Here is a 27,970-nt window from a genome sequence, read left to right as displayed (position 1 = left end):
GGCTGGAGAATTCCTGAGGAGCTGGAAAGGGGCTGGAGAATTCCTGAGGGAGCTGGGAAGGGGCTGGAGAATTCCTGAGGAGCTGGGAAGGGGCTCAGGCTGGAGCAAAGGAGGCTCAGGGGAAATTTCTGGCTCTGCACAAGTCCCTGGCAGGAGGGGACAGCCGGGGGGATTTGGGATCTGCTCCCAGGGAACAGGAACAGGAAGAGAGGGAACGGCCTCAGGCTGGGCCAGGGCAGGCTCAGGGGGGATATAAGCAAAATTGTCTTAATGGAAAAGTTTTTCCAGCCCTGGCACAGCTGCCCAGGGCAGTTTGGAGTCCCCATCCCTGGAGGGATTTAAAATCCATGTGGATGTGGTGGCACCTGGGGCCACCTGGGGTGGCCTTGTCAGTTCTGGGGAACAGTTGAAGATCTTAAAGAACTTTTCCAACCTGAACAATTCTGTGACTCCATGTTTTCTGTCAATTCAGCACAGAACTTTAAGCTCTGTATTCACCACACAGCAGCTGTTTGAGGAGTAAGGAAAGGAAATATCAAGTGTTTGGACTGTGGGACCTCCTGAGGGAAAAGCCCTGGATCTCCTGGCTCCCTCCCCTCTGTGCAGCAGGATCAGGCTGTGCTGGGTGTTATAACACTGGGGGTGGGCTCCAGCCCTTGGGAGCTCTCTGATCCCCCAGGGACACTGGATAGACCCGGCCTCACACGCTGCTCCCTCGCTCAGATTAAAACCGCCGCAACCCACAGCGCTGTGTCTCTGTGGACTGCACAGGAGGGCTATCAAAGCTCCCCCGAGGGTTTCCTCAGGCCTGGACCCACTTTCACAGGTTTCTCCAGTAATTTGTTCATGTTAGAGCCACGGAAAAATCCCTGCTGGGCCCTGTGCAAGGCCTTGATGGAGAGGAGAGCTCAGGGGGCTGACAAAGCTCTGCAGCTCCTGTGCAGGCAGGAGGAACAGAAGTTAGCAGGCAGATAATGCTGCTGCTGGAAGCAAAGAGAGAACAAGACTTCAGAGGTGTCTGATTGTCCTCGTATTATTGACGTTGTCAGCTGGGGCAACTCCAATGATTACCTGCCAAAGAAATAATGGTTTTTAGGATCCCTCTTATTCCGCAGCAAGTTGCTCTTTGCCACCTCAGTGTGCAGTAGGCAGCTATCAGCACATCTCCTTTCTTCTCTAAGTTTTATTCCTCTCTGATGTGTCACTGTCTGATTAGAAGCCCTTATCAGCCAGGGCTGCTCTCGGATGTTTTTTATGTTAAGCCATTTGTCTTGTTTTGCAGGTCTGCAACAATAAAAAGAACTGTCACTGTGAGGCTGACTGGGCCCCCCCCTTCTGTGACAAGCCAGGCTTCGGTGGCAGCGTGGACAGTGGGCCCATCAGGCAGGCAGGTCAGTGGGAATTCAGGCTCCACCTGTTTCATTCCAAGATAAAGAGTGGAAATTGGTCAGCCTCAGAAAGAATTGTTTCTAGACATTTTTAATTTTATGGGATTTGATTATTCCGTGCCAATTTTTCCCCAGTGTTGGACCTTTAGTGACCTCAAAGAGATGTTTCTGGTTTATGTGTGTGAGGACATGACAGGACAAGCACTCCCCTCACAAGTACATGTATAAACTAAACCTGGATGGGAAATAATGTCTGTTTTCATATGAACAATACCATTCTAAACCAAAATGGATTCTCTTCCCTGCATGCCAGATGCTGCAGCAAATGGCAATACTGAAATTATGACATCGTGATTATTTCCATGACAAAGCTTCCCATCATGATTTCACTACTGAAAGATCTTTTTTTTCTGAAGATAGCAAAGCTACCCTGGTCAGGCACTCAGCAGGCCCTTGGAAGAAGTTAACTCCATGTGATTTTTTGCAGACAATAAGAGTTTGACCGTAGGAGTGCTGATAACCACCCTGTGCCTTATCTTTGCTGGATCAATCATGTACCTCAAAAGGAAGACTTTCATGAGATGGTTGTTTACAAGCAAGAAGACAACAATAGAGAAATTAAGGTATGCCCATTTTCCCTAATTATATTCCAATAGATAGTAAGGAAAGGAAGCAGTAAACACAGCAATTCTCATCACCGTGAATGTGTTAGAAAGAGGCAGCATTGACAAAAAAATATTCACCATCAACAGCAGCATTTTCCCTGGGTTGGTTTAATTTCATTGATAGGCAGTAAATAATGCAGGTATTAGTTTGAATATATCCCTCTTTCCTTTTGGGATGAAAAATTAATCAGCAATGGAAGTATCGCCTTTATTTTCATTTGCCTGAAACAGTTTCATTACACTGTGTGGCCTTTTATCTAAACTCAGTTGAGTGAGCTGAAACTTTCCTTTTTGAGGTCATTACTGTTTAAATTTTAGATTCATTAGAATATTCTCCTGGGTGTTACAAAGCTGCATTTCCACATATTGCAGAAGCTAATTTAACAGACTACTGGTTTCTAAAAAATCAATATTTATTTTTATTATTGCAGGAGTGCTAGACAATTTTTACTTTCCTTGTTTACTACAATCATGCAGAAAGCCATTGCAAAATCCCATTCTGAAAAGAGGCTCCTGTTTAAGAGAATATTACAAAGTAGAACGTTGTGTTTGACAATTAAATGTTTGTGTTGCAGGTCTGTGAGTCCAGCAAGACCTTCCAGTTCATCTGAGCCAAATCGTGTTCATACCACATGTGGGAGTAAAAACCTCATCATGAAGCCACAAAATACAACCATACAAAAAGTGAGTCCCTAGTTCTGAAAAAAAAAAAGTGGGGGAAAACCAAAACCCATGTATTTTGGATCTCAGTTAAGTGATTTATTATGATGCAATAATTACATGAACTTATATCATGTAGGACTAACATTAAGGAAAATGAGAGAGGATTAAAAATACATCTCTGGCTTCCCAGTTGAAGACAGGTGGAGATGTTCAGTGCACAAAAGAAATAGTTTTGTCTCTAGGAGAGAAAAACAAGACTAATACAGGTTTTAAAGTAGCAATAGGCCAGGTTTGATGGGGCATGGAGCTCCCTGCTGGGAGGTGTCCTTGCTTATGGCAGGGGGTTGGAATGTGCTGGTCCTTCAGATCCCTTCAAACCAAACCATCCTGTGATTCTGTGCCAGCTCTTGAAATGTGTAACTTTGACTGGATGACTTTTCCCAGAGAGAAGGCCCGAGGCGGCCGCTGCCGTATCAGATCATCGACATCAGCAGCCCTGTGAAGACACACGAGGTGCCACCCTTAAAAACACCCCAGCGAGTCCTGCCACCCCTTCCCCAGCTGCCAGGCCACCAAGCTGGGCCTGAGAGACCCCTGCCAGCTAATCCTTCACTCAGGTTCTGCCAGGTAATCACTGATTCTCTTCTATTTAATATTTACTCTGTGAGTGTCTGGAGAAATGAAGTGTTTTCTCATCTTTCCTGCCGCCCTTTTCCCACAGTGTTTCCTTTATACTTTGTGTGAGTTTAGAGCTGTGCTGTAGAAAAATTGCTTTGTGGCAAGTGGGGCTGTGATCCTAAAATTTAGGATTCTGAACTCAGCCTTCACTGCTCAAAAGACAACAGGAAAAACACATTAGAGGCAGACAGGGGCTGTCCAACCAGAGGGGAGCTCCACAGTTTGTTGGTGAGGTGCCAGACACAGAGTTTAGGGAGTCACATTGCAGGTGTGATGTGCAACAGCAAGAGGTGTCTTAGCTTGATGTGCTTGTACCCTGCCAAGGGTTGCACACACCACAGTCTGTTTTTCCACCTGAAAAACCCTGTTTCATGCAGATACACCTTTCATTGCAATGTTTAAGTAGAGATGGTAAATATTTTTTATTTTATTTGTGAATGAGGTGCATCTCAGGGCAATAGACAAGGCAGATGAAGTTTTCTGTGCAGTTGTCTCTGTTAAATAGTGCATTTTCTTGTCACTGGCTGCTCCCTTTTGGTGGCATTTGTAGAGAGACTGTTTCTAATCAAAGCAGCTATTGCTGTTGTGCAGCCCTGGCTCTGTTCTGGGTGTGGCACTGGGTTAAAACAAAGTGAATGTTCTTAACGAGACACTTTCCTGGTGATGGATAGGAGGAGACAGCTCTGAGACAGTGCTGGAGTGCAGGGCTTTGGAAAGGGATTGGAAAAATAACACAAACAGGGATGAGAGAGGCTGCCCAGAGAAGTTTTCAGGTTACCCCAGGATCCCTGGAAGTGTCCAAGGCGAGGCTGGACAGGGCTTGGAGCAGCCTGGGATAGTGGAAGATGTCTTGGCCATTGCAGAAGCAAATAAAGTGTATCTAGATTTAATTTTTTCTAAGTCTGAACATTGTATCACTCAGGTTAGACCAACTTTCACAACTGCAGCCAGTGTTTTATTTGCTCTTTCCTATTCCATCTTGCCATTCATTTGCCTTTGCAGGGGAGTAAGAAACCCTGACTCTTTCTAAAATAAATTTTGTTGGGAATCGGAAGCAGTATTGATTCTTGTTTCTTGTCTTCAGCTCCAGTGGTTTCATTGTTCATTTTCTTGTATTCCCTACCATTCACAGTAGTCAAAGAGAAGATTTTAAGTGCAAGTGCTTTTCTGTTCCTTGAGCAGAATATGGATGGAGAAAAGGCTTTCCAAGGAAAAGGAAGAGTAACCATTGCTCATTCTGCTGCTGTATCTGCACCTACCCCAGCCTCACTGCACACCACAGCAGCCCAGTGCTCCCCTACAACTTATCTTCCTAAATCCTTGTGCTCCAAATCCCACCCAAAGTGCCAGGTGAAATACTGTCACCAGCAAAGACTGACAGATCTGAAACTGCCAAAAAGCTTTTCAGCCTGGCAGCTCAAATTAATTGTGACAGTTCCTTCATCAAGCAAAATATCACCATTTTCAATTTCTGCATGGAACACAAGCAGGACAAACAGGGGATCAGCTCAAGGCAGCCTAAAGAATGAGCAAGGATGGATTCTTTCAAAATTATAACCTCAATATTGTCAGAAACAGCTACTTTTTATAGCAGAAGGACACAAAAAACCAGAGTGGGGAGAAAATCTTTCATTCTTAAGTTAATTTTTTTCCCTCAAAGCTTGGAAGTAGTAAATTAGCTTAAGAATAATTTGGGATAATAAATATAAATACTACTTCATGTATTGCTTCAGCTCTCTCTTGGAAGCACATCCAGAAAGTCAGCAAGAGGAAGGACTTTAAAAATCGTTGCTACATTCAGGATGTCATCCAGATGCTCAGTGCTGCAGGATGGTGCTGTAAATTATATAAAATTTCCTTTTAGTTGTTAGTAAAATAGTTAAAAAACACAGACAACACAAAATAAACCCAACCAATCAACCAAACAGAAAATCCTCAGCGAATTAGCTCTTGCCAAGATTAATATTTAATTATCTTTCGACTGAAAAACAGCTTTTCCTCCTTTCAGAGGCTCTTGCAAGGCAAACAGTCTTTATTTATGGGCCAGATTCACAGTGGGTATAAATCAGCAGAGCCCCATGTGAAGCAAGGGAGTGGTGCAGGTTTATCCTAACCATGGGTTCAGTCCATGGATTTAGTCTCTTCCCCTCAATTTTGTTACTTTTAGCATTCTGTTGCTGCCTCTGACACTCTCATCCTCTTATTACCAAAAGATATCTCATCTTTTCCAGCTCATCCTAATGCCAGGAAATAGAAGTTTGTGGTTTTACTTTTTCCTCAGTAAAACAGAGCTCAGCTCAGCTCCTGCTCCTTCTGCCACAGTTATCTTGGGAATATCTGTCCTGTGACACCTCAGCCTGGCTGTAGGCACAGAGGGATTTCACTTTCTTCTTTAAAAATCAGTGGAAAAAAAATGGAATTTCATGTACCTGATGTCTTCAGAGCTGCTCAGCGTGAGAATTGTGGTTATCATTCCAGTATTTAAAACAACTCTTCCCCAAACAGGGCCTGAATGCATTCCATGCTGGGTTGTGGGTAAAAAAACTGGACAAAGAAATCCATCTATAAATTCTTTATGATTTTTTGTGATTCTTTGTGAAAGGCTGAAGATTTGTAGGGGAAGAACTGGAGAAGAGGGGAAGAGGAGTGAGGAGCAAGGGCCCACACAAGTTAACAAAACTTGAAAGAATAGAGAGAACCCTCCTGTAATCAGCCTGGGGGATGGGATTTGTTTCTTCAAAGAGCTTTTCCTCTGTTCCTAAGGTTGTGTGTTGTTGGTGACATCTCCTTTCTATCAAGTGCTGCTCCATTTTCATCTCAGCCACCATTTATTCTCCATCTCCATTTTTATCAGAATTCCCTCCCTTTTTATTTTTTTTCTTTCATTTCCCCTTTCCTACCAGCTTGCCACATTACACTTTCTGTCAGAACACTTGGCAGCTTTCTCCTTAAAGATATTTTAACTTGAGGGCGTTTTGAGTGGGAAATTAATGAATAAATAAATAAATCAGGCATTGGGCCTGTGTATCCATTAATACTAGTATTTGTTATGCAGAGAATTAAACAGAGAGTGGACTTCATATGCAACTTTAAAATGTAGTTTGTGGTGAATTTGAACTTATTATATATGAAATTTACTTAAATTCATGCATTTTCTTCTTTATCAAAATGCCTGTGGATAATCAATTTGCATTTCCTTCATGAAAGATCAAATATCTGCATGAAAAGTAAAAAAAACAAAGGAATGCTCAAAACAAATAATGAAAAGTTGGACTTTATTCATGCTCTGATTGCTTGTTTGGATCACATCTTTCAAGGGATCTTTAATCAGATTATGCTTGTAAGCTCTTCTTGTTTCCTTTAACTTTACTAATGATACATCTGGCAAACTGAAAATAAGGACTGAAACTCCTTGGGAAAAGCGTGACTATGCAGCTCCAGTAGTAGAAAGATCTGAAGTGAGTTTGGGGGTAAAGTGGACAGATTTTGTGTGCCCTGAGCAAGCCACTTAATGTGTCCCAGCTCTCCATGGTGGGGAGCACAAGCAGCCAAGTTTCCCTTTTGCAGGGACCACCCAGAGGAGCCACTGGCCCAGCCTGACAGCAGATGACTTCTGGTCTTTATTAATGGAGCCTTTAATTCCACAGAATGAAAGCACAGCAGCGGCTCTGAGAAACAATTCCACAGATGCTCCCAATCCAAACCAGTCTGGGGCAGTTTGGTTTTTGTGGTCATCTGAATTTCCATTTTAAAGTAATGCTGAGCATTCCCACCTTTCCATAGAGCTACTTCTACAAAGTTATGTACTGGATCTTTGCTGTTTTAATTTATCACCAGTTAAGTCCAGTGGAGATGCACCCTGCACTTCTAGAGTAAAGAATCAAAAGACATAAAATCATGAAAATATAGTATTAAATCTTTGTTTTAAAATACAAGCAACAGCTTATTAAAAATAAGTTATTTTTATTAATTTAAATGCACCTGGTCATAACTGATTAAAAAATATCTTCAGTTTAGGTTTAGATTAGGTGTTGAGAAGAAATTGTGAGGTGGGGGTGAGGCCTTGGTTTTGCCCAGGGTTGTGGCAGTGCCCAGGGCCAGGTTGGACATTGGGGTTTGGAGCAGCCTGGAACCATGGAAGGTGGCACTGGATGGGCTTTAAGGTCGCTCCCAAGCCAACCCAGTCTGTAATTCTGTGAATTTATCCTGCTTGTGGCTGTGTGAAGGGTTTGGTGTCTGCTCTGGAAAGTGACAGGAGCTGGTGTTTCCTGCAGGAGCCCCCCAAGCCCAGCCCTCCTCGGAAGCCTCTCCCCGCTGACCCCCTGGGCCGAGCGCGCCAGGGCCCCGCCGGACACCCCAAGGCTCTGCCCCACGTCAGCCCTGCCAGGTTAGTCCTCACCCTGCTGCCTGAGGAGTTCAGGTTTTATATTTTTCATACATTTGTAACCCTGCAGTTCTTCTGTGTAGAACTCTAAACTCTGTAAGTGCCCACTGGTGCTTTCCCATTTTGGTCAGACACCACAATTCCCCTCCGGGCCTGGGAACCAGGGACACCTCACTCAGGCCCTGAGAAATGGAAACAAAAGTGAGTTGAGGGGGGAAAATTTGAGGTAAATGACTTCATTACCTGAAGCTGTAATTGGAAGATTAACCCCTAATGTGAAAATTGACCAAATTTATAAAAGTGTGGAAACCCATGACCCGCTGGTCATTTTGGGTGTAGGACCTGTGGGTGGGCTTCATCTGCCTGAAATGTACCTGAAGGCCCTTCAATAAATATAGCTGCTTTTTATTCCCTTAATTTTTTCTGGCCTCTGTTTTTAGGTAGTCCCAAAAAGGTACCAATCCTAACACCTGGGTTGGAGCACTTCAGCAGCAATGTGGCTGAAATGGCTCGAGGAACTGCTGCAAAAACCACTTCCAATAGAATTTCCATCTCTAATTTTGCTTATCACTCTGCTTCTCACAGGGAGTGCAGCAGCACAGTTGCTGTGGCTCCCACAGAATATGAGGATTAATATCTGTGAAGGTTTGACTGTAAACATCTGGCTGCCTATTTACAAAAATTAACCAATAAATAATAAATTTGCTCTTCAGACCCCCCTGCATCTGAATTAGGCTAAGAACTGAATGCTGTTAAAATCAGCCACCAATAAAAGCAATTTCCTGATCACCCATTTCCCAAGGAAACATCATTTGGCATCATCTGAAAATAATAGCCAAAAGATTCAAAAAGCATAAAAATTGTACACTTCAAAAATCTAAAGTTTGAAAAAAATAACCAGGAAGTGGAATAGCTACAACCAATGTTAGTGAGTTTAGTCAATGCTGTTTTCTTACCCAATATTCCTCAGTTTCCTGTGAATAAAGTAAGCTCCAAAGAAGATAAAAATGGTGTTTTAAGCCACAAGAATTCTACCAGTAAAGCATTTAAATGCTCAGAAACATTAAAAATAGAAACAGAGTTTCTTAATATTTAGCAAAAATACCACAAAAAGAAACTTGATTAAACTCCTGGCTGTCTATTCTAGTCAGATATTCTGAAAACAACATTTCAAGCTGACTCCTCCAACTTTTGGAGTTCCACTACGAGTTCTGGAATTCCACCTGGAATTCTGCAACATTACTGACATTTTTGATCAGGTACAAAATGGATGAGCAGCCAAAGAAATGCAGAGATGAAGTAACAATTTGCTGTTTTCTTTCTTTCCCACAGACCTGCTCCCAAACATCCACTGCAGGTATCCAGGTCCAGCAACACTACGGACCTGAAATGAGTAAAAAACCTGACACCTTTATTTTCAAAAGTGAAGACAGAAGTTTGCACTATCTTTCAACTCCAGCTGGAGTTCATTTCTTTGACAATACTTAGAATTTTTAATGTTTAAAACAGCATTATTTTTAAGAATTCTGAGCTACTGCCTTTGGTGCTGTGCTGTGCTATGGTGCTCTGTATACTTGCTCAGGTACTTGTAAATTATTAATTTATGTTGAATATTTATTACAGTGCAGTGCACTGTAGTAGATATTTTTACCATAGCTGAGTTTTCCTAAAAAGGAAGCCTTTTTTTTTTTTTTTTTGTAATATTTCACTGAACTTGAATAATTCTGCTCTGTTGGTCCTATGTAGATTTCTTAGTTTTGATCTATTCTTTAAGGAGTGCTGATACAGATCAATGAAATGTGTAAACAACTCCATCTCAATGGTTCCTAACCAACTTGTGAATAAAAATGGCAGGGTAAAAAGACAAAATCTCTCCTGGAACTCGGTGAAATGCCTGATATCTGCACCCAAGGTGTAACCTGTACTTAACCAAAGGCTCACTCTGTGCTTGCAGCTGTACTGTAATCTCAATTTTCATGTTACTGTTAGAGATCTTCCAGAAATCCCTGTGCTGGAAGAGGATGTATCCACCTGGGAGAAGTCCTCTCACTGAAGAAGTACTGTATATCACAAAACTGTGTTGTTTTTAACCTCATTTTCCTCAAACACAGCCTGGTTAGTACATATTAATGCAGATATCAGGCCTCCCTGTGCCATCTTCCTTTCTGATGCTTTGGTAATTAAATTCAACCATCTCATTGCTGTCCTGATTAGACTGGCAGTGCATTACACCCAGGGCTGGGGGGAAGCCAAGAATTACAAAGAATTACATTTTAAGAATCAACTTTTGTATTATTTCCTTTTGCCTCACCGCTCTGCTTATCACCTGTATTTGCATATTTACTACTGTTTTGTATTTAACTTCTACAACGTTGCTCTGGGTTTCTTAATTCCCAAATCAAAATGTGTATTTTAATACATAGACTTGGATTATCCAAAAAAAAAAAAGAAAAGAAAAATAGATAAGTTCATCTCTGCTCTGTGATTACACCTGATCTCTTCTGTGCCTTCTCAGTAGAACTGCTGAACACGGTTTCACCTGTAAAAACAACAATTTCCAAACATCACTTGCAGCAGAGGGAGAAGGGACTATCACCATTAATAGGATGGTTTCCTCATTGCTTGTGGTTTTTGTTTCCTTAAGCAAAAATAAAAGCATTGATAGAAACTTGCATCTGGCTTCAGGAAGTGTAATTGTATTTCATTTTCCCAGTTATTTCCCCTTGCAGCAACACAACCTTCGTGTTTATTGATAAACAAACCAAAATCAACTCCAGCTTAGTTTGGTGCTGAATAGCAAAAGAGAAGCTTCACAAATGTATTTTAAATTCTTAAAGCACCTCCAATAGCAACAACAGGGCTTTGTGTGTGGAGAATCACAGCAGAAGGGTGCAAACATCCCAGGCTCAGCAATGCTGGGGGAAACAAACTGCTGCTTTTTGTGTACTTCACATATTTCTCTATTTAAAACACTAATTTTTTATATTTTCAGTAGGGGGTATCTCCATTTGAAGCAGCCACATGATCTCAGTTTGCTTGTTTGAATGCTCCCATTTTATCAGAATTCTGCAAACTCCTGAAAGCCATAAGGTGAAACTCTGAGTAGTGAAAGGTGACATTAAATGACCAAAAAGTGTCTGTTTTCAGCATCAGGAGTTCTGAATTTAACAGGAGCACCTTAGGTAAGAATCTACATGTGTATAAACTTAAATATGACCAACCTAGGCAGGCTTAAAAGTATAGAAAATAAAAATATCCATACAGGGCACCCAGTTGTGTTTCAAGCAGCCACTTCACCCTCACCATGTGTCAAATTTCTTAATTATTCCCACTGAAACAGGCACAGGAATTCAGTGACATGGAATTTATTCCTACAGTTAAGAAGAACATATTATCTACCACATTTGCCACCTAAGACCTGGCTAAACTTTGAGATTTCTACATGTCTGGGGAAAAAAAAATCCCAATTCTCTATCTGAAACAAAGGTAACAAAACTAGAAATCCTGTAAAGATTAAATAAATAAATTATAATAAAATATAGTATTATAATGTATTTTATATTATTGTATATAATTATATATATTAATTATAATAAATTAATTCAAAATTAATGCCATTACTTGACACTAAAAAAAGTTGTTACTGAATAGTACAGGCCAATATTTTTCATAGCAAAATGTGGGTGCAATATAGGTAACAGCCATAAAATGTGGAGTCCTTGCAGTCAGCAATTTGCAAAATTTATATTTATATTGATAAAATTCTACTGGCAGAAAGGGACCAGTAGCTTGGGGGTGGGATGGGACAAGAAACAACACATGACAAAAAGAGATGACACCAAATGATCCATCAAATCCTTCTTTTGTTTTGGGGAATTTTATCAGTAGTAGCTGGTTTGAGGTGTTATCCCACCTAAGTAGTGCCTTCCTGATTAGAAATGCAGATGGCATGGAAAATTCTGCAGGTGAATGGTTTTACACCTGTGAGGGCAGTGTAAGAAAATCAGTTCCTGTGGGATACACCAGGGTGAGAAATCCAAGCTGTGCTCCTTGCACAAGTCCTGCCATAATAAATTCAGTCCTGCCATAATTCCTCCACCTCCCTGCTCAGCAATCTTTGACTTCTAAATCATCTTTAATAATTAAGTTTATGCCAACCTTTAAATCCTCAGTATTTTATGGTTCTCAATTTATCTTTGTGGGGGAGATTTTTTGATGCTGTTTCTTCCTTTCTGTCTTTTTCCCACACCCAAATTCCAGCCTCCCACCTCTGGAATGCTGGCACAGCCAGGCTCCTTTTCCAGAGGGAAGCAGGAACAGAATGTGCTCTCCCTAAAGCAATGCTGCCTTTATGCTAATCAATAGAACAAAAAGTGCAAACCACCAAAGAAAATGAATAAATATGCAGTAAACAAAAGGAAAATTGCATATTTACCATCTTTCTCCCCATCAAGTCCCTTGGGTTTAGTATTCCTAGATTGTTTGTAAAAGCTAGCAATTATCAGGGTAGCAAGATTTATCTTCTTTTAATTTCATGGAATATTTTAAAAGCCTTTTCAAAAGCTCAGAGAAGAAAGAGATACAGAGCTTTTCCCTTTGTTCCAATTCTGGTTTCTTCTGATTATTTGAGTATGCAATATTCTCTTTTATTAACTTCCAATCAAATAACAGCAGTTTCCAATTTGACTATAAATTACCATGTAACAGTAAACAAATTCATTCTTTATCTCACTCTGCAAAACATCATTTTCTAAACTCAGTAAGGCTGAAACTCGTTCTGCAGAGCCCATCCTTCCACGTAACGAGACCACACATAAATCTGCCCCATAAATTACAGGCAGCTGCCCTTTGCACACAACACTTATAAGAGAAAATAAAATCCTAGAGCAGATTGAATATTTAGAACTCTTGGAATTCAGTTCATTCAGGAATTTAATATCCAACATCATCATCATCATGACAAAAGACACTTTTCCCATTATCCTCTTTTATTTTTTAAGCAGTGTGCAAGACCATGTGTATCTGTAGAGGTGAGCAGTGCATTTTGCTTCACTTCATGTCTTAATTCTTACATATTTAAATTTATTGCTTTTAATGTATTTAGGAACAATTGGGGAAGAGTTTGGAGCCCCAGGAGAGTCTGAGGGAGTTGGGAAGGGGCTCAGCTTGGAGAAAAGGAGGCTCAGGGGGCCCTTCTGGCTCTGCACAAGTCCCTGCCAGGAGGGACAGGATGAGAGGAAATGACCTCAAGTTGCAGCAGAGGAGGTTTGGAGTGGATATTTGGAAAAAAATTCTTCCCTTAAACAAGGAATGTAAGAGAGAAGGGCATCTCTATGTTCTCACTGCTCCAAGAACCTATAGCAAAAATTAAAAGTTCAATTCAACAGATTTTCTATGTGCCATATATTAGATTATGCTGGATTTTCTGTTTTTTTAAAGCAACTTGAAATTTTGCATTCCTTTGCTTTACTTTGGAATCTTGATTTGAAGATCTCTAAAACTACTTTTTAAACCCCCAAACCATCACTTTTAGGAACAGATCTGAAAAGACCTCAGATCATTTATATCTTTATCGTACACCATTGGCTTTTATTTAGCAAATATATCAGATTAATTTACAGTTAAAACTGTAAATTACTACTTAATTCCAAAACCCAAAAGCTAAAATATATCAATATATCTTTTTTTACAATGATGCATTAATTTAGCCTAATTCTCTGTAAGAATTTTAGATGCCTTAACAATCAGAACATATTTTTCACTTCTAGAGCTGAAGATAAATCAGTTGCACAAGCAGCTCATGATTTCAAGTAAAGAAGCATCTCCTTGGAAAATTTAAAGATGAGTATTATCAAGGTTGGGTAAGAAATGCTAATTTTTTGTTTACTAAAGGGGCAGTCATGAAAGCAAAGGAGGTCTTGAAGAAGAAAAGGAAGCAGTAGAGAAGAAAAAAAAAATCAGCATTTAATTTCCATCAGCTTTGTAATATCCTCAGGGGAATGCCAAAAAGTATTTTTGTTTATTTGAATTTCTTGCTTTGCATCTAACTCTGTGTGTAAGAGGGTTCTGTAAGGATTCAGTGTCTGTAAATGCCATGGGTGCACTTAAATACAGGAGGAGATGCTGAAGAGGAGGCTGAGCTCCAAAATTTAGAGTGCCAAGGACCCAGAAATCTGAATAATAGAGGTGAAACAGGCAAGTTACAGCATTTGGGGCCAATTATTCATCTTTTCACTTTCTTAATAGGAAAAATCAGTTTTCTGAGGCATCATCTCCAAGCTGGGAAACAGCAGTTTTTCCTCTTAGTTTTTCCTTCTTGAGTTCTAGCAAATTGACCAAGCTCCAAACAAGCAAAAATCATAACAAATGCAGAAGGAAATACATTTTAAAAATAAACTCAGAGGCAGAAAACCTCTATTTGGAGATTATTTATACCTACCTGTGAAAACTTCCAGTCTTTTGTAATACTGCAAGGTAAAGAGGGAAGAATCTCCCTTTTCACAAGAGCAAAGAAAATACCTGAACAAGCAAAGAAAATACCTGGACTGGCTGTGGCAGAGCAGATCTGGGTATCTCCTCCTGCAGCCCCAGGAGCACAGGCTGGAAAAATCACCCTAAATCCTGTTTAAAAGGTGGAATCTCCATCCTACACCCATCTAATCCAGGGTGCTGCTGCTTGGAATTAAACTATCAAGTCAGGTTTTAATAAAGCATCAAGTACCAAAGTGCTTCAATGCCCTTGCTGCTCCTTCCAGCCCACTCAAAGATGCAAAGCAGAGGCATTAACTGGTACAGAAGCCATTAATTTGATTTTAGCACTAAGCAAAGCAGTAAGTAAAGCCCAGTAACTTGGAAACTGCAACAAGTTGATGGTTTGGGAAAATTTTTGGGCTGTTTGCATGAGACATACATATTTATATTAAAATATAGGTCAGGGACAGCTGAGAAAATGAATCAAACTCCTTGTTTATCACAAGCATAATTAGTGCATTAGGAATGTATGAAAAATATATTCATTCAATGAATACATTCAGTTTGTAGCATTTTTTTTTCCATAAAAATGTGATTTGGGCACGTTTTGGACTATCCCTTCCTCTCCAGTTACCTTCAAGCTATTACCTGTAATTACTAACCAAAATCAAACCAGAATAACAGCTCTGAAGGCAGAAAATCATGTGGCTTTAAGACAGCAGGGAGATTTTCTAGAATTCCAACATTCAGTAAGACATAACAAACTACAGGGCAATTGCTTTGATATTATTTTTATTTTTTAAACTTTCTGGAGCTGGAATTTCCAGTGTCAAGCAGTGCTGTCCTTCCCCACAGCCAGAGGGGAAAGTGGCTGGGCTTGGGGGTCTCTGGGCACTACCCCCAGAAAAACTGCCCCTAAAAAAAGCACATTTCCTATTCAGCTCCCTTCAAGGAACTCTCTACAACCTTGGCCCTTCCACATCCAGCAAACCCTCTCTTCACATATTCCTTCTTCATCACTTTTGGGTTGTTTTTCTGCCTTTCCTTCCTTCATTTTGTCTTATCCTCTTTGTGTTCTTGTGTCTTTGTAGCTCCCCCAGCCAGTTTTATCTAAATCCTCTGGATGAAAGAGCTTCTTTTCCCCTCCTTATTCCAGCCAGACTTGTCTTGTGAACATTATCTTTGTTTTTCCAGGGTGAGCAGACTCCAGCCTTTTCCATGGCAGCACCATGCCTGGCTCAGAGGGCACATTGGGATTCCTGCAGGCCAGGAGAGCCCCAGGTCCCTAAAGCACATGGTGGGTGCAGCTCCTTTGCTGTTCCAGGCCACCATATAAAGCCAAATTCCAGATTTATTACTTGAATAACTCCCAGTTATTCAACCCCAGACTACAGCAGCAGTACTAAATTTTGCTGGGGTATAATTCTCTTGCCAGACCATTTTAAATTTTTGCAGCCATTCAGGCCAATCCCAAACCTAAAGGTGTTTACAGAGGAACATTTTATAAAAACCTATCCAGGGAATCTCTTTTTTCTTTCTCTTTATTTTCTCCCCCTTTTTTGTGTCAGGTTTCTGTGATGAGACTCTGCAACCTCCAACGAACACTGTAAATCTCCAGGAGCACCACCATAAATAACAGGAAAAACAGTTAAATGGATTGATTGGAATAGATGAATTACACTGTCAGGATGTTCCCAGTCTGGATTTCTCTTCTCCTACAGCTTTGACTTCTCTCCACTATTGAAATTCACTGAGATTTTCTCCATTCTGTGAGGTGGCACCAGAGCACCACCTCAGCACTCACTGTTTTCATCCCCCCCCTTTACTGAAGTTTCCCAGGGCTGTAACAAAGCCTGGTTTTTCCAACTGGAGCTCTGCTGGAATTTCAATTTAACCTTACTCACTTCTCATTTCACCACTTCAGCCAGTGATAACAATTCCCCAAAAACTACAATTGCAAAGCCAGTACTTCTTCCAGCAGCAAATTCTAATCACAGATGCTTTAAATTACTTTGTGTGAGGGCTCAATTAGTGTGAGGCCCATCCAAGTCAGCCCTTTCCCCATCTGACTGCAGTAGGATGGGTACAGCTACAAACACTTCACATCAAAACATCAGACCCAACTTTTCTAAAAAGTCCATGACAGAGCCAGAGTGGAAATCAAAGTCATAACAATCTCTGCCCTGAGGGACAATAGTCACTAGACTGTCAGAATGCTTTAAATACAGATGCAAAATTTATTTGGCAGTTTTATTCTTATTTTTATTTATTTATCATGGTGAACAGAGCTCAACACATCAGATACCAAAGAACTTGGTTGCCTTTCTCACAGAACGTGCCTATCCCAAGTGCTGTGGGCATAAAAACAATAAAACCCTCATGGTAGAAAGGATGTGTTGAGGTGGCAGAGTGGGCCCTTGCAGGGATTGGTTAAGAAAGGCATCTCAGGAATATAAAAAATGTGAAAGAAGTGATGAAGGAAAGGTAAAGGCAAAGACAATTCACCACATGTCACCAGAACCAACAGGAGCCTCTGCCTTTAGGAGCAGATGTCCCCAGCCAGAGAGAGAGAACACACACCACAACGTAACCTCTGGTTTCCCTTCAGGAGCATGGAGCAGACATGAGGAAGCAGGATGGAAAACCCACCCACCTCCTCCTCAGCACCTGGGTACGTGCATGGAAAAGTGGAACATCCACCACAAGAAGCTCATGCAGGGTCAACACTGCTCCAGCCTCGTGTGGACAGAACTCCAGACAGTACAGGAATGGTAAGATGACTGATCCTCTTGAAGGGACCTCAGGAATATATCTACAGGAGCACACCAATGTGTACCATGAGCAGGAGGAGAGGGGCCTCAAGCCAGCTGGAGGAAGGGGAGAGTCTGACCTGTGTGGATGCCATGGCCTGGCACATCTGACCCACAGAGATAGAGCTTTGGGTGGCACCAGTGCTGAGTGTACCCTGATGCCGTCAAGGAATGTGGGAGCAGAATCCATTTCTCTTTCTGTGGGACAGGAGGATCCCAGCAGCTGCACTGAGTTTAACTGGGAACAAGTGGCAGAAACCTCCCACTGGGACTGGCCCAGAGGCCCCTGCAGCCTCAGCACAGAACATCTCACAGATGGGTATTCCAAAGACTGATCAGGGTTACTTGAGGTCACAGGGGTCATTTGAGGTCCTGCTCAGGGTTATTTGAGGTCACAGGGGTCACTTGAACAGGAAGCCTTTGGACTTTGCTGTCCATAACACCCAGCCAGGAGCACAGACACAGCAGCCAGGACAGCTGGCCACACGTGCACCCTCCACAGCCAGGTCAAGGTCTCCACAGCCCAGAGATCTGGAATTTTCAGCTGGAAGAAAAGGCTGGGAGACCTCAGCCATCAGCAGCCATGGACAAGGACCTCTAGTGATTAATGGGCTGATATGAACTGTCCTTGTCTGCTTTATTCTCTGTATTCTTTATTCTCTGTGTTTACTTGTTGTGCCTGGTGCAGGGACCAGGCTTGGAAAAGTCAGGAGGGTGTGCTTGAAACATTCCAGGTTGTTCCAAAGGGTTAATAATAATTAGGGTTTGTAAAGACAAATTGAGAAATGAGGAGCCTTTAGTTTAATCTCTCTCTCTTTATTCAAATAAAGTTGCAGGACTCCTCTGTCTCCTTCTGGCATTTCTGGATTTTCCTGGAAATCTGGAACCAACATGAAAATAGTCAAGAGAAAAGGCTCTCAGCATCAACTGCTGAACAGGAATTTTTCCAAAATTCATTTCTCAGGACATGTTTCCCTCCAGCAATGCTTCCCACAGAAATGCAGGTCCCAGTAAATAACTCTTCTGGTTTTTCTCCTCTAAAGTTATCAATCCATAAGCATGGACAGCAGGCTGTACTGTACAGCATTGCACATGCATTAAATAATAAAAATTACATCATTTCAAACACTTTAGCCATGGAATTCCTGGTGTAACAAATATCCAGCAGAACTGATCTATTAAAATAGAAACTCTGGAACCTCCTGATGGCTGTAGAGTAATAACAAGTAAATGAGAATAACTGTGCTCCATCCTGCTTCCCAGAGCTGAGTATTTGCCACCAAACCTCCATTCCATGATTTTCATCCTCCTTCCCTCTTCCAAAGCAGCATTTGTCCCTCACCCCAGAAGCAGTGCACCACAAGTTCAGGTTGGGAGCAGAGGGATGGGAGCTCAGTGACACAGAATTTCATCACTGCTCGCAGCTCCCAAACAAGGCAGCACTGGGAACAGGGGATCTGTAAGGGGAGAGGAAAAACCACCCTCAGATTCATAAAATAAGTGCAAAATTAAATTATATCCCAGAAGTTTTAAGTGATAATTAAAGTTTTATTATTACTGCACATTATCCTGACCATTTTTAAGAAAAACATTAGAAAAACTTCAGTTTAACCAACACAGGCCCAGCATTCTTTGGCCCCTTGCACTCCTGCAGGAGCCTCCATCAAGCTGATTTATTTTTTTTTTAATCTCAGCTTGTTTTACAGGTCATCAATTTCATTTCTCAGTGCTTTAGGTGCTCCCCTCTTCTCAATTAGGATAACATTACATCCATCAATTCTTATCTCTGAATCTTCAGCTTCCCATTCAGCAGTCTCCATCAGAGCTTGCCAGCACCCTCTCAGCTACAGCCCTGTTGATTTAATTACACCATCCATTTGCTGATATTTACTCAGCCATTACTAAATATATCCAATTTTGTTTGCTAACACACATCCGTGCCTGTTGTGAAACCAAATCCAGGCAATCACACCTATCTCCTGTTTTGTGGTAACCTGCAAATAAAACTAAATGTTGTAGTTTGATTAAAAATGTAGATTAAAATGTGGGTTAGAAACAACGAAGGCTCCTTATTATATCCTGTATCACCTCCTCATTTTCCCTATGAAGGAAAAGTTAAGAGATGAGGTCCAAATAAAAAACCACTACCATGGAAGCTTCACTGCCCTAAAGTCTTAGAGGTTATTCTAGTTATTACTGTGATATCAGCAGGGTTTTACCCACTTATTTTTCAGTCAGAATTACACAATTCTCCATTTTTCTGAACCCATGCCATTGCCATTATTCTTTTTTGGGCAAACGAGTTTCCATTAAGCAGCAGCCCTCCTTTGTCCAAAGGATTCAGGAGCGTATCAGGGCAGAATTAACATGAGGATAAAAATTAACCTGCTCACTTCTGAGACTACAGTTCCTTCTCTGCACACTGTAGAGATGAAACATTCCCATTTCAGCACCATCAATCATAACAGGACCTTGTCCTCCACTTCAGCTCTGAAAAGTTGTGTGACCTCCCAGATCTTTGCCTTCTCAGGAAGCACCTGCTGAGCTCAGTTACTTAATCATATCCAGCTGACCATCAAAAGTAGCCAATATCATCATTAAAAGTACAGAAGAAAAGGAAATTAACCTGCTGCAAAATCAGAACATCATTGTCACTATTAAAAAAAAAATCAATTAAATATGTTCCATGCCATGTCAAATTCTGAGCAGGAATGTGCCAATGGTAACCCAGCTTTAACATGTGAGAGATCTGAAAATATTTGACCTCTTAGACACAAGGAATAACACCATAAATATATTTTAAACCCTTGATGCACTCCTGAGAGCTTTCTGAAACCTCTGCCTCATGTCAGAGGAGGGTAAGAGGCAGACGAACACTGAGAAATCCACATCCAAATTCCAATTCCACTACAGCCTTCACTGGCCATTAGTCCAGAAAAAGGAGGTCATTACACCCATCTTTTACACCAAATGTTCTTCTTCTTCTTCTTCCTGCTGAATTCCCAATTCCCACCCTGCCACAAAGGTGTGACCTTTATATTTCCAGAGATCAGCTGGAAATTATCAAAATCTAAAGGACCTGGACTTATATCTCTGTTCTAAAACACTGTTCTAAAACAATGTGTGGCTCTGAAAACGTGTTTCTTTCCCCTTAGGTAAGTCTTTAAAACACCCTTTTCTTACTTAAAATCCAAAGGTATTTAAGATGTTTTTATTCTGTAGAGATTTGTCACCTGTTGCTGAAGGCCAGGCTCTTCCTGAGAGTTCTTCCCACGCTGTAGCACCACCGAGCTGTGCCCTGGAAGAGCTTCCAGCAGCTGTTTAATTACTCCAGCAGCTCTCTAATTGCCCATTAGCTCCAGCACGAATCTCTGTCTGTGCATTTTCTCTTGGGTGAATGGCTGCACCTGCCTCCATCACAGCACCATAAAATCAACAGGGAGCTCAGGGGGGCTCCAAAGCAGGAGCAGCTCTGGAGCCCATCAGGTGCTCAGGGAATTCTCCAGGGCAGAGTTGGGGAGTGCAGGGATGGAGGTGTTATAAATGCATATCATATTATTGGCTTTTTATAAATATTATAATGAATGTTACATGTATAAGGTTAGAACATTTTGTTGTATCAATATAATTTCCTTTATTCCTCTTATTGATGAAACTCAGAAATAGTGGTATAATACAAATATGTTAGGCTATAACATGATATTAAAGCACAAACTACATTTTGTTTATATAACCCAGAGACTAAAAAGATAATCAGAGACCCCCTGCATCCTAAGATAATCTTGTCCAGATGAAGACAAGCAGTCCTCCAAGCCCTCCAAAGGAAAAATTCATGGCACCCGTTATCAGAGGACATGAAACCTAGTGGCACCAAGAAGATTGATCTATTGGGAAGGGGAAAGGGAAAGGCTAAACAGAGGAACATCAAAAATCCTAAAAAGAATGTCTGAATATGTATGAGAATTTATGGATATGTAGGATTCTGTTTTTAAGGGATAACCCTTTGTTAGTAAGGTGTGCTCTCTTGGCTGAATGCAGAGACACCTATATCTGTATACTTTATTATATTTTATACTTTATATACTTTATCTCCTAATTGTCTTTCTATTAAACTTCTAAATTCTATAAAAAAATATGTGAACCTCGTTTTTCACAGAGGGGAGGCACAACCTCTGTGCTCCCTGTTGTGCTGCTGGGCAGAACAGCTCTCCTGGGGAAGGGCTTCTCCTCACACCCAGCCAGGAACCTCTCCTGCCTGAGTTCATGTCTGCTGTCAGCTTGTCAGGGGACTTTCAGCATCTGCAGGACCAGACAGAGTCAAGTTTAAAACTTAAACAAGTGTGTGTTTTGCATTCTCATCCTTCCTCCCTTTTTATTGCATCCCAGGCCTCAGATGCTCCATGCATCCAGTGGTTCCTGGCTGATCCACTTCCTCATTTATTTTAAAATCCCTCTGGTTCTCCAAACCTTAACCAGAAATAGGAAATAAAAATAGATTTGAGGATTTGATAATCAATAAATAAATAAAAATACTGGGAAAGAACCTGATAATATTTTAGTCCTCCACATATTTTAGCCTTCCTTCTAAAGAAAGAACTCATCAGGATAATTATTTTACTTTTTTTTCTTAAATGATTAAAAGATCAGCTTCCTGTGCTGATTTTCAGCTGACATCCTCTGTCAGTATGATTCTGCTGTCCCTCAGGGTGGTACCACAGCATCTGTCACCTCATATTGCATTTTACATATTTTATATATAGTTACACACATATATATCACAGAATCCCAGAACGGTTTGGGTTTGAAGGGACATTAAAGATAATCCAATTCCAACCCTCTGCCACAGCCTGGGACACCTTCCACCAGTATCTTAAAATTTATGAGTGCAGGACTTAAAAAACCTTCCTGATTATCAAGTCCATCCTCCTGCTGTTGCAACCAACCATATTATTTTATGCCTTTCAAAAATTTAGCACAGAGAGTCCTCAGTGTAATGAGAATTTTGGCCCTGCTTGCTGGCTAGAAACTCCAAAAATCTCCCTGTGCTGTGTAGAAAACTTATTTATTTGTACTCTTTTTTGTTTTGGTTCTTTGCATTGCAGTCAGACCCAAATCTGAGAGGTGATTCATGATCTGTTTTTACCTCTCAGAGGTTACAAGGAACAAAACTGTAGGAGTATCTCAATTAATGAGTCTTCAATGCAATGCTTGGCCAAATAACACTCAATCACATCATAACCAAGTTCCAGCTATGTTTGTTTTTTTTTTACTTTGAAATGAGAAATTGTTTCTATTTATCACTGTGTTTTTCCAAATGCTGGGATGTGTTTGATCCCACCAGCAAGCAGAGCAACCCCCATGGAATATGTCAGGGACACTCTGCTTAAACTCACATTAAAACCTTGCTGTCCTGGACATAGTAAAGTATAATGTCATTCAAAACACAATATTTTACTGCCTTACCCAGTCCCTGAGATAATAATTCAATACCACATCAATACATTTACTAAATGTGTAGTAAAAATGTAAATGAAACAAATTCAGCTCACAGCAGGGCTTCAAACCCTGGCTCCTTGGTTGCAAATATCTACTTTGACAGAGATGAAAACACGACACAAAACTTGGTTTTTTCCCAGCAAAGACAGACAATCATAACATCCACTTCTTCAAGAAATGCAGAAGAAATCTCAGCAATTTTGAGACAATATAGACATAAGAAAACGTTCACCAGTGACCCCGCCAGTTCTTGGAATCCATTCAGCACTCCAAGAGTGGTGGACAGGTCATGAAAGAAAGCAGGACACACCATTCCCTCCTGCTCAGCTGCCCGTGGGGCTTCAAACTGCCCAATAAAACCAATAAAACCAGCACTGGTTACCAAAATGCTGGGATGTCCAGCAGAAAGTGTTTGCTAAACTCGGATGCTCCAGGAGGGAGAACCACTGAAGCTGTGTGGCTGTCCCAGCAAACAGGACAAAATTCCAATACCCAAATTCCAAGCCACAGCTGGGAGAAAGAACTTGGAAAGGGAGAAAGAACTTCTGAGGGTGACCAGGGCCTGAGAAAGAAAAAGCCAAGAGAGTTAAGGAAAATCTCCAGGGGGAATTCAGGAGTTCAGCAGGGACTGCTGGAGGCCAACAACGATTTGATCAAGCTCCCCTCCATCCCGAGCTCGGTGATTGCCGACCCCAGGGGCTGGATGGGTGTCAAACAATGCAGCAATCAGCACTTGGGGATTTTTATGGATTTACAGCTCTGGGAAGATGCAGCTGTTGAATCCCAAAAGAAGCCTTTGTGCTGAGGTTCTGCCAGTCCTGGGCTGAGCCCCTTTAACCCCCAGGATGGAGGTCTGGTGACAGCCTAGAAATTAAAATCATAATTATACACTCGAGAGCCCTGAGACTAAAGTGCCATTATTTGGATGGTCTGCAGAAAATTCTTTAAATTCTGTAAAGGAGAAGCAGTGCCTAATGCAGATTGATTTAATTCAGAGCCTCTCTTCCTTCAGCATTCTGCTTTTAACCAGAGCTGCTGCTCACTGAACTCACCTGCCAGAGCTACTTAACTGCAGCTCTTTAATCCTTCAGGAAAAGGGACTTAAAGCCTGACCTCCAACAAACAGAGGCTGGCATTTGACTACAGTTTGGATTTTCAGTGGAAATGGCACAATTCCAGCTCCAAGGGGAGATAATCAGTAGGATGCAGAGCAGAGTGTACAGTGAGGTACTGTGAATCGTTGCTTTTGAATACAGAGAAATGGGTTTTCTTCACAAAATTCACATGAAGGGGTGAGCTCTGACATGGGAAAAGTGCCTGCTGATTAGCTGCCAGTTAAGGGGAAGTCTGAAAGAGTTTAGCTCAGGACAGATGGGTTTAAATAAAGATAATAATTCTGTTTGATTTCTTTCTTTGCAAATCTAAGAATACATGTGTGGATCAGTGAAAGGAAAAAATATCATTATTGGTTAGAGCCAAGTCTCCACAGCCCTTCAGAAGAACATAAAGAACACCCAAAGCAGAAATCTCCTCTCTTTAGATAACTTTGTGTGGCCTTTCTATATCATACACACCATAAATTCTCAGTTTACCTGTCTTTTCCACTTCCTTTCTTCTCTCCTTTGAGCTCGCTATGGATGTCTGCAGAGTGAGTTTTATCTAAAATTTGCAAACACAACAGCTAAGCCTGATATAAAAGAAGATACACTGATAATTGAATTTTGGAAGCACAATAGCATCTCATTGATGGTATTTTAACATTGTAATAGCAATTATAATGTAAATGAAATTTACAGAACATCATGTAACACCATTATTAAAACATTTAAACAACATAATGAAGCTATTTAGCACTTCTAAATCTGTTCTTTCAGACCAGAACATTTTCTTACCCTCCTTGAATTATTTTTAAAAAACTCCTCTGCATTGTAACAGCCAATGGAATTGTTCTCCATTCATTGCTTCTCCTATGGAAAGCAAAGCACAAAACATTTTTTTTCCAAAAAATAGTTGGAACATTTTTTTTAGTTGCACAGCATTAAGCCACTGCTGTAGAAGATTAATCTTCATGTTTAATAATACAATGCTCTGATATTTAGTTTTATTTTATTACTTCAACAACAGAACCCCAGTTCTCAGTTTGTTGTTTCATGTGACAGATTATTCAAAGTTCACTAAGATCTGCTATCATTATTACAATCAAATATTTCAGATATGGCCTTCTTCAGAGACTCAGAAATGGCTGCAGAGCCTGTCTTAAAAATAGCTTTTAAAGGAAACAAACAGGATCAAATTAAGTGTGTCATTTGAGTTGTCAATAAATTTTAATTTCTTTTTACAAGAAAAACCACAACAAACTCAGAGCTGTTGTTTAGATTTTGCATTTTGTAAATGTAATATGCTTAGATTTTACATTTTTATGGTTCTGTTTATCAGCCAGATAAAGGAAATATTAACCCAATATCAACCTAAATGAAATATTTTTCAGGGAAATACCCAACATGGAACAGTCCCAGGATCAGGTGGAGAAGCCCCACAAAGTCATTCTGTGGATGGAGAGGGGAAATGAGGACAAGAAGGCTCAGAGAAACAAACTGCAAACCCAAAATACGAAGAACAAACCTAGAGGCAAGGGCAAAACAAAAGATAAGAACAGAACAAGTGAGCACAGCTGCTGCAAAAATTACTTGCACAGAGGATGAAAAGAAAAGGGGATACAGGAGGGAACAAGACTGGAGAGAAAAGGAAGGAAAGGAGAATAAATCACACCAGCTTTTGTCAAGTTGAAGTTTTGTATTTCACTCCTGTATTTCCCTGGAAAAGTTTGCAGCTCCACTGCAAATGATCAGTCAGGAAGAGGGAGGAGGGCAAAATCCCAGCCTGAAAGTGGAGCTATAAATGAAAGTTACAGAGAGCTTGTGGAAAATAAATTGAAATGATGAAGAGTTCTGGAGGAGAGGAAGGAAAGAGATGATGGAGACTCTTCCCTCAGGTGCACAGTGGAAGGATGGAAATCACCCTGGATGGTGGGAAATTCTGGCTTGATGCAAGAAAACAATTTATTCTAACATGAAGTGGGGGAAAAAAAATTGGAACTGGAGCACAGAGAAGCTTCAAAACTCAACAACACCTGGAGCTGGATCCAACCTGAGCCAAAGGCTGGACCCAGAGACTTCTGAGGGTCCTTTCCAGCCCACAGGAATCTGTGGTTCTACCCCAGAACCCCCTGTCAGAGTGGGGAAATCTCCAGAGTTTGGTGTAATTTCCAACAAGAAATTAATCTTTCAGCTAGAGGGATTAAATTTGTTTTTCCCTTGGTTTCACACAAGAGATCTGACCTTTCACAGGAGATGTGATTATCAGATGAAAACAATGGAGCTGGGAGGGTGAAGGTCACATCTTTGTCTCTTGAAATAAATTCTTCATGTACAATCTGAGCTGCTCAGTCACAAATGTGCAGGCAGTCCTACTGCAGGGTGCTAACACCTTTATCTTCAGCATTGAAGGCAGTGAATAAATGATGAGTCCATTGGTGGAGACATTCACCAATTAACCAGCAGCAGCTGTTTGTCTTCTTTTCTTAGGGTACAATTGATTAAAATTGCATGCTTCATTGAAACAGAATTCTCTTGTACTTCACCAAAGGGGGAGAGCAAACTTCTCTTCTGATTTATAGAACATATTTCCAGCTGAATACAAATTAGAAACCTATTCTGCTTTGTTGTTTATAATGTGCAGGCATGATATGAAAAACCAGAGGTAAAATATTTTGAGTGTTAATCAGACATAAACTGTAACAAAGGCCAGTTGGTGCAAGAATTTATTTCAGGATTAAACCATCCTTCTTGTCCTACTTATTCCACATGTGGATTTACAGAGACCCACACACCATGTATGTGGATATATGAGATAGCTACAGCTAAAGTAGGAAAGGGATTTTTGATTTGTGCTGGTGTGAGATATAAAAGCTCAAATGCAGTTAAAAAGTGTCCAAAGAGGGGGAAAAGCTGGTGCTGACACCTCAGCCCTCCAGCAGAGCAGAGATGCAGTGCCTGAGGGCTGAAGGAATGAAGCACAGCAGAAACAAGGTGTTAACCCTTTGGAACAGGGTTCATCTCTGATTGGAACTTGATTAATCTCTGCAATAATTTACCTTCTGCTGCACTGGGTTCTCCACACTTGTTCCACTCCAGCCATGAGCAGGGATTTGTAAAGAAAATCCTATTTTAGGTTATGGCAGAGATGAGATCCTGGGATGGTCTGAGCACAGTGCCCAATACTTCTCAACTAAAAAAATCAGTTTAACCAAGCTCTGATTACTTGGGAAGCTGAAAGTTTGTAACAAATGCAAGAAGAAATAAATCTCAGCTTTGCAAGCTCTGCTTCAAAACAAATGAATCTATTAAAGCTCTCTTTATTGCATCTAAATCTCAAATATTCCATACAGCACTATCAGTTTAAAGCATCTCTAGAAACAGATATTCACATTTTAGGGGAGCTCTCCTTCACTGTGGGGAAAAATCTGCAATTCCTGAGTGGGGATTAAATGAAAAAGGTTCCTGGTAAAAAAACCTGATTCCTGAAGTCATTGCAGGTGTTACCTGAAAAAACTCCTGAAAAACTGGAGAATGAGTTGGCTGTTTTCAGGCAGATGTTATTCAAACCTAAAAATATCATTTTTGGTGGGAAAAAAAGCCATTTATAAAGTTCATTGTTTATGATAAATATATTTTTCTGGTTGCTGAACATCCCCCACTGCCAGAAGTTACTCTGGGTGTTAAACTTTCCTCTAATGGATCTCACCCCACTGGGCACCTGCAGCAGCCTTTTTTCCCAATTTCCAAAGTCCTTAAAAACATATTTGAGGCAAAATATTCACTGACCCACGGCTCAGACACCTGAAAGGAAATGCAAATTGAATCCCACCAAAAAATTCCAACATGGATGTCTAAACTTGCACAGATAAAAACCTGGCATCATAAACTCTTCCTCAATCCAGAGGGCCTGAAATAATCCACATTAAAATCCACAGATGCTTCTCTCCACCTGCTTACCTTGGGCAACCTGCAGTTGGCTGAGGAAAATATGATTTTAGAAATCATCTAAACAAAAAAAAAAAAAAAATGGAAACCAAGTAGCATTTTATTTATTATTTTTAAAATTATGTCAGGGAGCACTGTAGAGAATTTTATAATTATAATTTAATCTACAGGATAACTTTAGTCCATATTAAAGTAAGTATTAAAGTAAAATAATTAAAAGTAAAATAATTAAAGTGAGTATTAAAGTAAAATTACAAATTTTTCTCTCGTGCCTGCTCAGAAAACACATTGAAGTTTTTTTTTATTATTATTTAAACCTATATAAGGAGGCCTTGAATTAGTAATTTCATTACTAAATTAAAAATGTTTAAAT

The 27,970-nt window shown here is 40.6% G+C and overlaps 1 protein-coding gene and 1 long non-coding RNA gene across 2 annotated transcripts in view; both read left to right on the top strand.

Annotated features, from left to right (window-relative positions):
• The window catches only part of ADAM12 (ADAM metallopeptidase domain 12), a 170,398-nt gene extending 159,948 nt beyond the window's left edge, over positions 1 to 10,450 (top strand). Inside the window, exons 18-23 of the mRNA XM_015633829.3 lie at positions 1,283 to 1,391; positions 1,876 to 2,011; positions 2,629 to 2,737; positions 3,161 to 3,343; positions 7,669 to 7,781; positions 9,111 to 10,450. Coding sequence (XP_015489315.1) covers positions 1,283 to 1,391; positions 1,876 to 2,011; positions 2,629 to 2,737; positions 3,161 to 3,343; positions 7,669 to 7,781; positions 9,111 to 9,171 — 711 coding nt within the window. The 3' untranslated portion in view covers positions 9,172 to 10,450. The remainder of the gene's footprint in view (positions 1 to 1,282; positions 1,392 to 1,875; positions 2,012 to 2,628; positions 2,738 to 3,160; positions 3,344 to 7,668; positions 7,782 to 9,110) is intronic.
• A 3,037-nt stretch (positions 10,451 to 13,487) lies between these two features.
• LOC117244666 lies at positions 13,488 to 26,949 on the top strand. The gene is made up of 2 exons (XR_004498168.1): positions 13,488 to 17,020; positions 25,044 to 26,949. It is a non-coding gene; the product is annotated as an uncharacterized LOC117244666 (long non-coding RNA).
• The last annotated feature ends 1,021 nt before the right edge of the window (positions 26,950 to 27,970 follow it).

This window comes from Parus major, chromosome 6 (genome assembly GCF_001522545.3).
Source record: "Parus major isolate Abel chromosome 6, Parus_major1.1, whole genome shotgun sequence".
In the NCBI taxonomy this organism is placed as follows: Eukaryota; Metazoa; Chordata; class Aves; order Passeriformes; family Paridae; genus Parus; species Parus major.
The sequence above is the reverse complement of the archived record's forward strand: the minus strand, read 5'-3'. Positions and strand labels throughout refer to the sequence as shown.